This window comes from Podarcis gaigeae (assembly GCF_964106915.1).
Source record: "Podarcis gaigeae genome assembly, chromosome: 5".
In the NCBI taxonomy this organism is placed as follows: domain Eukaryota; kingdom Metazoa; phylum Chordata; class Lepidosauria; order Squamata; family Lacertidae; genus Podarcis; species Podarcis gaigeae.
The window spans coordinates 43329086-43342191 of record NC_139681.1 but is presented as its reverse complement, the minus strand read 5'-3'; the positions used below and the strand labels follow the sequence as shown (position 1 = coordinate 43342191).

Here is a 13106-nt window from a genome sequence, read left to right as displayed (position 1 = left end):
ATATTGAACGTATGTGTGAGTCAACCCCAGCCATTGTGATTAATGTGCATGATACCAGTTTGTATTTCAAAGATTGTGGCTTCTGTTGTAATCTGAGCATTTCAGCATTGACCTCATGCATAAGAAATTAAAGATATTGTGAAAAAGAAACTATTGAAAGAAATGACTATACTGATGCTTTGATTCTCACACTCATAGGTAGGGCACATTTCTTCTCACCATACATTAGAACAATATGTTCTACTTGTAGGATTGTATGTACGGGTTCACAGAAACACTTTATCCAAAATTAGTGGGAGTTTTCCTTCAGTCATCTTATGACTGACATACATTGCACTGAATCTAAAAGTTCCCTTGCTCCAGTGAAGAATGGGAACTAACCCATGTAGTCCTGAGTTATGTGACAGATCCAAGCTGCTTTAGGATGAGGTCAACATGCATGATTATCCTGAGGCTGGATTAATTTAAAGGGACATGAAATACTCATATGTGTTGGATCCTTGGCACAATTCATTTCCATGTGGATTCACTGTGAGACCAAGTAAAATAAGCAGACCATGTGGTAACAGAACACTGATTGTGTAAATAACCTCCTAGAGCCAAGGCCAGATATAGTTCCAAATATGCAAATAATACTTTTTATATGCTATAATTGCAACAATTTATTGAGCAAATGCATATTGAGTCCCAGTGTAAAATTCAATATAACATAATGGTTAGTGTTGCTTGTTTCTGTTTAATTCAATCAATTCCCCTGTCTTTTTTCACAACATTTTCAATGAATATGATGATAACCAGGCAATAGCCACAAAAGGCAGCCCAGAAAATATCACTCTACAACCCTCTTAATACACTTCTTCTCTGAACCTCTAGTTGGTAGGCCAATGCTTTTCAAACAAAGGTCAGAAGTAAACAAAAAGTACTCAATTCAATCTGCCCGCAATATTTTACGAGGTGAAGACCTTTTATAAATCTTGGCCTAGGCTGAGTTGCAGCCTATCAATAGGCAAAGCAAAACTTGTCTGGCATCAGCAGCATATGCTAAAGAGCTGTCTGCACAGCACTGAGGCCAAACTGTCTGCAACACATTTGTTACAACTCTCCCATCCCAGGGCAGGCTAAAACAAATTTATCAGGCTCAGAACTGTATAAAGCCTTTGCCTGATGTTCTAGAGATGTTGGGCATATAGTCAATCTATACAAAACGTGAATTAATTTAGGGAGAGTCTTATGTGAGGAGAAAAAGCAATACATTGTGTTTGTTGAATGCAGATGAGAGCTCTCATATACACACACCTTAATGTACAACACACACACACACATTACCGCATACTCTGCGGGGGTATAGCACTAGGACTCCTATATGGCCATTCTAGGAGTTCAGAGTGACAAGGAGATAGGAGGAGGAATGGGTGATTCTGTGGTATCAGATGAATGATACTGCTCTTCAGAATTTCATGCCTCCCTTTTTGCTTCAAACGATGTATTTTGTCAACACTCTCCTACACATGGTCAGGGCGTAACACCTGCAAATGGATATGTGCTGATCTTGGGGTATTCTTCCAGACAGAGGTCACATTCACAGGGGCCTGGTTGAGCACTGCTTTCTTTAGTTGAGAAAAGATTGTCAAGCTTTATCATTCTCCAATGATTAATGAAAAAGGAAACTGCATCCAAAAATTATGAAAGGAAAAAGGAAATGTTCGTGGAATTCTCATGGGTGGTGTGCAGTGTTCCTGTTGCCCTAACCTGTTGTCCTACTTTTGAGATGGTGGCAGGGGTGAGTGTCCTTCCGTTTATACTACAAATCTATACACTGCAACCTCCTCAGGTGCCCAGGGAAAGATGTCAAGAAGTAAATCTTCCCATGGGACTCTTCATATCAGGAAGTGCAGCCAGCCAGGGGGGCTGCAGAGTGCTAGAGAAATAAAAGCTTAGCTGACTTGGAATTATACAGTAAGCTCAAAATCCTGCACCCACCAAAGTTCTAAAGAAATTCTCAAGTGCAAAAAGAATAAGGCAGGAAAAAATGGAAGCTTCTTTTGCAGCAGAAGGAAATTTTTGAGAAATATTTTGGCACAGAACTAGTCTCAGGCAGAGAACAAATCCAGAAGAGTTACTGACCATGCATTAGAACTAGCACACACTCAATTCAGAACCATCCTAGCATGTCAAAGGAGAAAGATCCCACCATTTGCCATGGAAAAGGACCATGGGAATGCAATAACCCCTGAAGCCACTAGCCCCAAGTGATCCACCTACCCCAGGAAGCCACAGAATCAAGGGACTCTATGATCCCTGACTTCACACCTACAGCTTGTTCTTCTGGCCACAGTTACCCTGAACACCTAAGGAGCAGAGATGGTGACTCGGCTGAGCTGAGGCTCAGAACAGAAGACCCAATTAAAACCTGCCATTTCTGAGTCTTACGCATGAGGATGGGGCAAGGACTGAAGCATGCCCAGGGCTCCAGGAAGGAGTGGAGCAGGAGGAAAAGCTTTAAAAACACTAAACTGCTGCTTTTCTGCTGCTTCTGCAGCAACAGCTTCTTCTGATTAGTTCCCTGTGCCTGAACTCTTGGCTGCCTTGCTAACTGAGAATACTTTGCCTCAGACCAGCTCCTATTGCAATTGCTTTGCCAGACATGCCTTGCTGGTATAACAAAGAATCTAACCAAACCAGTCTCAGGGGCATCTACCCCAACCACTTTCAGAATGATTGTTGGACTTTGTTTGACATAGTAGGCTACAGGTTGAGCAGATCTGACCCAATCAGCATTGTGGAAAGCATATTCTACTACTGGGCTATGATTCTTTTAGGCTGTATTTTTTTTTTTTTTTTTTTTTTTGCTCCTGATCATTATTTACATCAGGTTACCTCAGACAATACTGCCTGAGGTGCTTCAGAACCTCAGGCCAATATGCCCAAGCTACTTCAGAGCAGCAATACAAAAACTATGGAGCACTGAAAAAAAGTATTATTATCGCATGTTTTGGTGCGAGAAAAATGGGCTGTTACATTTGCATTTGCAGCGGTTGAATTTGTTGGCATTAAACCTGCAGTGTTAGTTCCTGGTGAATGGCTTAAGACAAAAGGCATTTGCTGTATAAAACAGTATCAAGCTTTTTAAATACAAGAAAATGATTTTGCTTTAATCTGATCTCATTTCTTTCTTCTCTGAAACCTTTTTTTCCTTTCAGATAAAAAAAACACCAAAACAAACAAAACACCAAATCCCTAATCAAAACATTTTTATTTATTTTTTTGCCCAGTGGAACCTTGCTAATAAAAAGTGGGATAATTGATAGCAGTTTGCAAAAAAATTCCCCTTTAGCATTTGTAGTTGAACTTGTCTATTTTGGCCTGAGGGACCAGGGAAAAGGGAGTGGGTGTTCTTACTGCATTATTCATCTTGCAAAGGAAATGAAATGTACAATACTCTGATGAAGATACTTCTGTCTTTGTGAAGCAACTGAGTTTATTCTGAGCAGTCTTTATAGATTACCAAATATTTAGCAGAACAAATCAGAGCCTGCAAGAATATATTTATATTGCAATTGACAGATAAATCCTGTAGGGGGAGTTTGCTTATTACTCTTCTAGTGGAACTGAATATAGAAAATAACTGTAGCGATGTTTTCATACATACAGTTTCACAGTTTAAACAAATTGCAGCATCATGCAAGTCAAAGTTGCAGACATGCAACATACACATATTTTTATAGTTGCAAAATTGATTTCCAATGGGAGAAGGGAGAACTGGAATCTCTCGCTCAGATTCCTAAATTTGACACTGCTGTGTAAGCTTAAGGAAGTTGTGCACCTGTGTCACAGAATTCTTAGCAGCATGCAATGCAACATGACCTGGTTTTCCTCCTCATTCCTTAGCCTTTAAGGTGATAATGAGCCTAGGTAATGAGATAATGAGCCTTATACCAGGTCAGACTATTTGTCCATCTAGCCCAGCATTGCCTACATGTTGACTCCCAAGGATTACTCTTGGCTGCGGCTCATGGTTAAGAGGAGAGACTGCACTACCGAGTGCAAAACGTCTGAGACTGCATTACTGCCAGTGGGGGACTTGCACCAGCTTCCTGATATTGAACCAGAAATTGGAAACCACTCTATCTGGTATTGGTGGGCAAGGGTCTGCAGAACCGAAACCTGAAGAATCAGACTGCACAGAACAGAAGCTAGGATTGATACTTAGAAAAATGCAATCGTCCTCTTTGTTTTTTGGAGAAAAGTGTGCCTTGTCCTGTTTGACTTCAAACGGGATGTCTTTTTCATGTATTCAAGCTCTTCTTCCTCCTCCTCCTCCAAACTGTGTGGGCAGAGGGTGGGTCCGATGGGAGGAGGAGAGCAGAAGTTTGGGTGAGACAGGGTGGAACAATGAGGAGGATAGCCAAGAGTGAGAGCGAGAGTTATTGTGGGACATGGGCAAAAGGTGGGGTGGGGATGGGAGGAGAGAGGGAGAGAGAGAGAGAGAGAGAGAGAGAGAGAGAGAGAGAGAGAGAGTTTTTGTGCAGGGAGGATGGCTCTGGTGCCAGCAGAGAGAGGTTTCTTTTTGCCCTTGCAAAGGGGGCAGGTGAGTCGGACTTGGAAAGCGAGTGGGGGCGGGGGCGGGGTTTACAAATGGGCCTGCTTTGGTGGAGAGTGGAAGAGTTTGCAGGGCATGGGCAGTGAGGAAGGACAGGTGACCACAGAGCAAGATCAGAAGAAGAAAAAATATTCAAGGAGCATATTCAGTGCAACGTTCAGAGCAGAGCAGAGCAGCTAAAACGTGATGGCATTGTAAACCCAATTGCAGTGGCTTGCTTTGAAGTCATTGCTGCACCAGGTAAAATAATTTTAGCCCCCCAGTCCTCCCCAACCTTTCCCATACTTTGCTCGACCTGTTCTTTATTTTGGCCGACCAAAGGTAGCAACCCTGGTTCTTTGTAAAGTGAAATATAAATACAGTAAATAAAAGTGCAGCTTCCCCTTCATGTATGAAAGAAGCATCACCACCCACATTGTTGCAAGAGAAGGGAAAGGGATATCTCGCAACACACTATTCTCAGTAGGAGAAGAAAGACTGCTTAGGGCCTGCAAATGTTCAAGTGAAGAATTAATATTACATTGTGGCCATTCAAGCAACCAAAGAGTAGCAGGTGCTAGAAATGGTGACTTAAATTTTCAAAGAGAACATATTTTAAGAACCCTATATTCTTTCCTTAGCTTACAGAAACTAAGCAGCTGGAGATCTGATTACGGGGCCTGGTCTTGGTGCCTATTTTATGCAGGATTTCTAATTTTGTAATATGGGTTTTGTCTAATATAGAGATTTTTCAAGAAATTTTCCTCAATATTATGCATTTTTTTATTACCCACATTCCCACTAGTATATGCATTTTTACTCACTCTCCCCCTATTAAACACTTTTGGGTACTCACTTTTTTTTTTGTTTGGGAACTATACCACATATGGAGAAACAGCAGTATTTGGGTATTGAATTCTTTTGGTGCAGGTAAAGTAGGCTCACCTAAAAATGGAAACTGAACTGTATTTCCCACCATCCCTATGAACAATATGTGTCCATGCAGAAAGACCCGCTCTGTCTTTTGAAAGAGATGCACTTAATTTGAAGCTTTGTTCTTATTCCAGAGCTCGACAGCCCTACAGAATGAAATATATTTCAGAACAGTGAAGCTCCACAGGATCCCTGATCTTCAATATTATTGTCGGGGATATCTAATGTGGAAACTAGAAATAGTGATGTTAGTAACTGAACTGAAGAGCCTCTCCAGGGGATTTGCAATTTACTTTTCTTTCAACAATGAAAAACAGCTTAGTTAAACTCTCCATGCTTCATGTAACAAGAAACCAAACACTGAAAGTGGAAAGCCAAACAATTGAGAACTTTCCAAACTACACATACCACATGGAGAAATGTGGTTACTTAACCCTTGACATTCTACAGATATCCAGGCATTGAGCACTTTCCTAAATGCAAATTTAAAATCAGGGGCATGCTCAACTCTAAAAAGAAAGAAAGAAAAAGGAATAGAAGCCAAGAGTTGCTCAAAAGTTATTTCTTAAATTATAGTGTTGTACAATTCACCATTTAAAATGTAAACATGCTTCACCCTAGCATTTTTTCTTCCTTTGAACATTTTCCTCCATTCTGTCTTTCTACCAAACTGTTTACATCTACAGAACCACAAACCGCAAAAGGACAAACAGAAATAAGGGGTGTACATATCTTAAATGGTTTTTGGCATGACCTTGGCCTACCATGAGAACGGAAGTGAAGGTGAAGGAATCTCGATGACCACAGACTAGCTGTCTGTTGGAATACGGGCCAGAAAACTATTTCACTTCCCACATCTATGTAAATGCGGTTGGGCACAGTTCCTACCCGATTAGCTCTCCAAAGTCCTTGGACAGAATGTCATTGGCGGAACACTGTCACGGTTTGGAACATTCTGCAGTCATCTTTCTATATCATGGCGGGTAACAAATGTTTCCGTTCTTCCTTTCTTCTTGTCACATCAAGCAAGAATAGACATACTAGATATTCTTATAGGATTAAGTATGTCACCCCAATGCTTGTCAAAAATCGCACCTCCACAAGCGCAGCAGCACACGGATTGTAGACTGTCAAGAATTACGTATGCCACACCATAATTTTGCTTGTGACTTTATTGATAAAAGGTTTCCTGTGTGAGAATGTGGTTGCTTTGAGAAGCATCAAGGAATTTAGCAAGCTAGCCAGAAGCCACAAAGGAGTCTAAAGAACTTACTGTACAGCAATCCCTTCTGGAGTGCTCCCAATACCATCACTTAACGGATCTGAACGGAGCATCTTAACCTAATTATTTGCTATCTGATAACATTTTGCCACAAAAATGTTTGCTTGAATGTATCTTATCAAAGGAATGTTTGTGCCTCGGATTAGTCACTGCTTGGTTAAAGATTTGTGTAATCAGCTTAATTCGTTTTAAAAAATACAAATACCTATTACCACTTAATTTGTATAATAGATATTGACTGTGCAATTAAAAATTACCAGGGCCTATTAAAATCATAAGGTCAAGCAAACGTTCAACAATGCATAGGTTACTTCGCTTATCTTTTGTTTTGAGTTCCTATTATGCAGCACAGACCTTTTGGGTTTGCAGAACAGAAAAAGGTCACAAGTGAAACGAGATGAATATTTGCAACTCATCCCTGGGCAGACATGTACACAGCAAGACACTGCCTCTACTAATTCATCACTCTCAGGTTTGAGAGGTGGCAGAGGGTTCATAGAAAGAGAGTGGATTGATGGAGCCCAAGAGGTGGGTAGTCCCTCGGGTGGGAATCAAAAGCCACTAAAAGAGCAGTAGGAGAAAACCTGTTTCTCCTATCCTTTCATTACTCCTCACCAGTGAGCAACGCTGCTGTTTAAGATGTTCAAGGCTGCAAATCATATGAAAACATATATATATATATATATATATATCCTGATACCTTTATGAAGAGGTTTTTTCCCCTACCTCCTTAGCTTTACAGTGAGAACTTATTGCATGTGCTTATGATCAAATTGTGTTGAACCACTGACCTGTTGAGAGCAGATCTTACCACTATTTATACTGCAAAAGTTCACTGGCCTTAAAAAAAATTATCTATGTGAGTAACAAAAACAGATATTTGGGGACTGGGTTTTAGAATTTCATCAGGCTGATTTGGTCTGCTTAGATTACATTCCATATTATTAAACAGACTATGAAAACAGAACAACCACATACCTTTTGGGATATAATGAGACTGATACCAAATAATGAGGGGATTGTCTTTCAGCTAGCCATTCCCAGTCTCGTCCACTCCAGTTGTTGTTGGTACTATGTGACCCAGCATTCCTCACCACTGGCCATCCTGATTGGGGCTGATGGGAACTGTAGTCCAAAACACCTGGAAGGCACCAAATTGGGAAGGCTTATTGAAGTTAATAGGAATACAGGAAAATGTCTGTTTGTGTTCAGTGTGCTTGGAAGGAAAAGTGAGTGGCACACTGAGGTTTCAAGAGAAGCAGCAGAATGTTCATGTTTATGAACATTTCCCATGGTATTTGTAACTCTAAGGTTTTATTGTACCTGCATAGCAATGGTGAGCTAACTATATAGTGGTATTTGACCATCCAAGATCCCAAAATCAATAAGCAATTAAGCCCAGAGGAAAATCACTCTAATAAATTATTGTCTATGGGTTTTATGCGATCCATTTTGGAAAGGCAGACCATGTTTATATGAGCAGAATTCCTTTCACAATGTTAGAACCTGTGAGTGGGCATACAAGGAGATGATTGGGTTTAATAAGAAAGTGAGCAGGTCTTTCTAAAAGTTTTGTTAAGTTCATTTTGTAGAAATGGTTTAATGTAAGGCTAATGGATGCTCAATTAAATTAAAAGGCAGAAAATAGTGAATTAATAGATGGCAAATAGTGTATTAAAAATGAAATTACTTTTCACATAACCAATAGACCCTAGAATTCATTTGCAGAAGGCACTTCTAAAATCAAATATCTAATGAACTTAAAAATGTGCCAGACCATACTATATGCTACATAAAATATATACACTTCTAATGTACAAAGTTCTTTGCCATATTTGGCAGATATTTATATTCATAACCTTATGAGGTAAATCAATATAATTTCAATTTTAGAGATGATGGATAGAAGCTGATAATGTTGCTGAAGCTTGTCTTAATGAGTTAATGGTTGCCTTATAGTGTGTTACTACTGTAGACCCACAACCTAAGAGTTAAACCAGATGGGAGGGGTATAAATAACAAAATAACTACTACTACTACTACTACCACCACCATCACCAATCTGCAATTATTATTAGCAAGGATGCACACTTTTTTTGCCTATCTTGATTTTCAGTTTCCAAGTCGCCTGCTCTTGTTTATGAACTGGCACCTGCAAGTTAGTAATGTGCCACACTTCTGTTTTTGATGTATGGACATGGCTGAGACTGCTGCACACCTATAGTTGGCTGTACTTTTCAGTCTGAAGGGTATTTTTCAGTACTGTTGCACTCTGCATATGTACACTGATTGAATCACAGAGCAAAAAAAAAGGAATCCTAATGCTAGCATTAGCCATGGGCGATGAGGTAGCTGACTGACAGCTACTGCATGGCAACAAAAGGTAAGGCTTACCGGGCATGGGCCAGATCACTCCCACAGAGATCCTCCGTGGTCTGGACTGGTGCAGCGCGATGTCGGAAATCGCATCTATGCATGTCCACAGTGCCAGAAATCACTTCTGTGCATGCCCAGACACTGGAAATCGCACCTGTGTATAAGCGATTTTCAGTGTCTGGGCATGCGCAGAAGCAATTTCCGGAGTCACGGAAGGGAGTCCTGTGCTGTGCTGCTTTAGGTTCAGGGGGACTTGGTTCAGGGGTGGCTCATGGGCCAGTTAAACCATCTCCATGGGCCGCTTCTGGCCCATGGGCCTTAGGTTGCCTACCTCTGGTGTAGAGGAATTCCCATCCTTACTGTTAGATGCTGATTGGTGGGGTGGCAAGTGCCACAGCTAGCTCCATTTACTTGCTTGACTCCTGAGTGGGCAGCTGCCCTTGCTGACGTCAGCAGCCTGCATCCTTGCTGTGATTGCCATGCTCCAATGCATACTTACAACAGTGTCTAGGGACACCAGAAAGCGAAAGCCACAAATTTATACAGGGTACTGTTGTGTTTCAGTGCTCAAGTTTGGGATGCAGCTATGTATGTTTATGCCAGAATCCAGGTCTGAAATATAAGGCCCTATGGCTGCCACAGGCCCTCCTTTATGCACCATCACCTTGGAAGGTGGGGCAGTGAGGAGAGCTTCCAGATCTGTTTTGGACTTGAGGGGATCTGATCTAAAAGGGATCTGGGAGGGGGACACACCTGCCCCCAAATATTTTAGACTGAGGCCTCCTGCCTGCAATCCAGAGTGGTTTAACAATAAGTCTCTCTTCACTGGTAACCCTGAGGCTCTGGGAGAGAAATACGGGCCTCCCACCAATTCTCAGCACCTTTAACAAACAGCAGTTCCCGGAACTCTTGGGGAGAAGCCATGATTGCTTAAAGTGGTATCATAGCACTTTAAAGGTTTGGTATGAATGTGGCCTTGGTGAGATTCCTCTCCCCTTTATATCAAAGAGGTGTGTGTGTGTGTGTGTGTGTGTGTGTGTGTGTGTATGGTTTTTGTTAAGTTCCATTCCATTCTCAACTTGGCTTTAGTTCTTTGCTGGAACAAACTGCCTTGTCCTTTTGAATTTAGGTTGATCTGATAGGCCTTGGTAATCTTCTATGTGTTCATTCAAAGCTATGTTTGATTTTTGTTTATATTACAGATTCTCCCACATAGATATTAAGGCAATGAAAACAAGTTTTCCATCCAAAACAATTACAATGAAAAAAGCAAGCAAACAAGCGTAGGTTTGCAGCAAAACTGCAAAGGAAGTCAACTAAAAGTTTAAAAGAGGAAGGAGAAGAAAGTTAGATTTAATTGATGCCAATTAAGAGTCACTCTCCTTGCAGCAGGAATATGAAGGAATCACACATTAGGTTTAAAGGATATATCCAATTTTGTTCTACCACAAAAGAAGAATGCTTTAATTTTTGGCTTACATGGGTACCCAATGTTTATTCTGAGCTCCTAGATTGGGGGTAAGGATCAAATCCTATTCATCTTGAACTCAGTGGGTAACCTCCCAGTGGTTTCAAAACACAATCTTGATCCTTCTCACTGGCAAATGAATCTCTTTTACCACACAGACAAAAACACATTTCTCAAACCAAGCCTTCTATCCCTGTCATTTTTGTCCTAGATTGTTTCTAGGACATATGGGTAGCACATCTTGGCAGAAGAGAACTTCTAATATCTGTGCCATATTTTATAGTACAGCCTTTGCCAACCTGGTGTCCTCTAGATGCTTTTGGACTATAATTCCCATCAGCCCCTCTTTCCATTAAAGCTTATATTCAGGTCTAAAAACTTTTCATGTAAGGGAACTATGAGAAGGGACAGTGTGAAGAAGGTACAGAGACCTTTAGATTCACTATCATTCAACTAGCATTGCCCAGCAAGACTACAAACTCATACCCTCCAACATTTCTCTGCTGAAAATAGGGATGTCCTAGGCAAAGGTGGGGCATTCCAGGAACAAATAAGAAACTGGGATGGCTTCTGTAAATCCATGACTATCCCTGGAAAATAGGGACACTCAGAGGGTCTGCAAACTAGCCCACCAGAAAGATCTTCCATGCTAGATGCTACCCAGTACTCACTGCTGGTTCCTGCAGCTTCTAGCAGTGCAACACTACCTACTTTGTTGCTAAGCTGTAATATTTTCCTAGGTAAGGTAGCCATTTTGCTGAATATAAGCAAATATGTGTTGCAATCAAGATGGTAGAACAACATTGGGGATGGTAGTGTAATAATAGTAGCTGGAGAAATGGGACTAGGCTGGAGGGGACAGATGGGCTTCTCAGAATGATGCTGGGTAGAAGGCAGAACTCTCCCCCCACACCTGAACCAAATACTTTCCTACAGCCAATCCAAAATTAAAATAGTAATACACAGCCTTGGATCACATATTCAGAGAAACACAAAGCTTACTACCAGGTCTAAGAAGTTCGCATACAGCATGCCCAACACATTGTAATTTTATGTTATTTTAAAAAACCCAAACTTTAGGTGTCCAGCCCAGAATGGATTGGCTATTTATTTTACCCTTTTATTTGTATTGGTATAATATAAAATTCTGAAAATCATGTAGCAGTTTCAGGTTAATTTGTTGTTATATTTGCCAGCTTATTTCATTGCATTATTAAAACATTTAGTACCGTATGTGTCATTAATATTCCAAAATGTAATTAGCATATTTAATCAAAAACAATTAGGAGCAAGCACTGCTTCCCTTTTTAAGTAATAAAATATTTATGGCTGGAATAAACAAAATGAAAGCCAAAAAGCACTTTGAGGTGTTGATTTTGTATGTGCGGAGGGGAGGGGGCGCGGATAAAAGGGGGAAAGGAAACACATGAGAAAGAAGATAACTTCTAGTGCATAACTGCCTCTGGTGGATTTCTTCCATGGTTTGCCTCTTGGGAGTTTCAATCATTGTGTGTCAATTCCAAAGAAATAAAATTTCATTGTGGTTCCTCAATACCATAATAATACTATAATAAAAGAAGATACGTGAACTAAGCAGAGTTGTGTAAATCCCACCTTGAATTAGCTTTGCCTGGTGAGATCTTCCTTGTGGGCTATAAACACCGTGAATGCTGATTAGGGCTTGAGAATCTTGACACTAGAAACTTGACCAGAGAGGCAATAAAATTAAAAAGTAATTGATCTTATCAGAACTCTGCTTCACCATCCTTATTGCTGGGCTCAGGCGGGGGCTGCAAAAACGCCTTCTTCATATTTCCCCCCATTTTTCTTTATTGTCGCCATGTGTCGCACTGCTTTGGAGGTATCACGAGCAGTGAGCATCTAGGACCCTAAATAACTCCATTAAACACTCAAGTGCTTGCTGTTGCTCAGTCTTTCCCACACGTGGATTAGTAATAAAGCACAGGATACCTGATAAGTCCCAGTATCGCCTCTTTGTTTGTACTCAGCAGTGCATACACTTAGACTTAATTGTATTCAGCAGGGCTGAGTATATTTCCAGAATTTGTATTTGGGTGCTTTTAATCTGGAAAAACAGAGTTGGCAATATAACTGGTTTGACAGGATTGTAGAAAGTAGAGCTGGGGCCAGAAAAGCTTCACATGATTTCAAAGTAGTAAAATAAAATGTAATGTTTAAAATTTAAAACCAAAACAGGTTGGCCTTGCAAAAATACATACAGTGGTACCTCGGGTTAAGTACTTAATTTGTTCCGGAGGTCCGTACTTAACCTGAAACTGCTCTTAACCTGAAGACCACTTTAGCTAATGGGGTCTCCTGCTGCCGCCAGGCTGCCGGAGCACGATTTCTGTTCTCATCCTGAAGCAAAGTTCTTAACCTGAAGCACTATTTCTGGATTAGCGGAGTCTGTAACCTGAAGCATATGTAACCTGAAGCATATGTAACCC

The 13106-nt window shown here is 40.7% G+C and overlaps 1 protein-coding gene across 4 annotated transcripts in view; it reads right to left on the bottom strand.

The window, feature by feature from the left end:
• Positions 1-13106, bottom strand: part of LOC310845686 (uncharacterized protein) — a 95329-nt gene that overhangs the window by 37344 nt on the left and 44879 nt on the right. For 2 of the 4 annotated variants that reach the window (XR_014564895.1, XR_014564896.1), the window contains exon 3: positions 7773-7935. The exons of 1 other annotated variant lie outside the window; for it this stretch is intronic. Coding sequence is in view for 1 of the 3 variants with exons in the window: in XM_083741124.1 (XP_083597250.1) it covers positions 7586-7634; positions 7773-7935 (212 nt within the window). In the remaining 2 variants the exon portion in view is untranslated. Of the gene's footprint in view, positions 1-7585; positions 7635-7772; positions 7936-13106 lie in introns of all 4 variants that reach the window. One more of the 4 variants, XM_083741124.1, reaches the window with a different exon arrangement.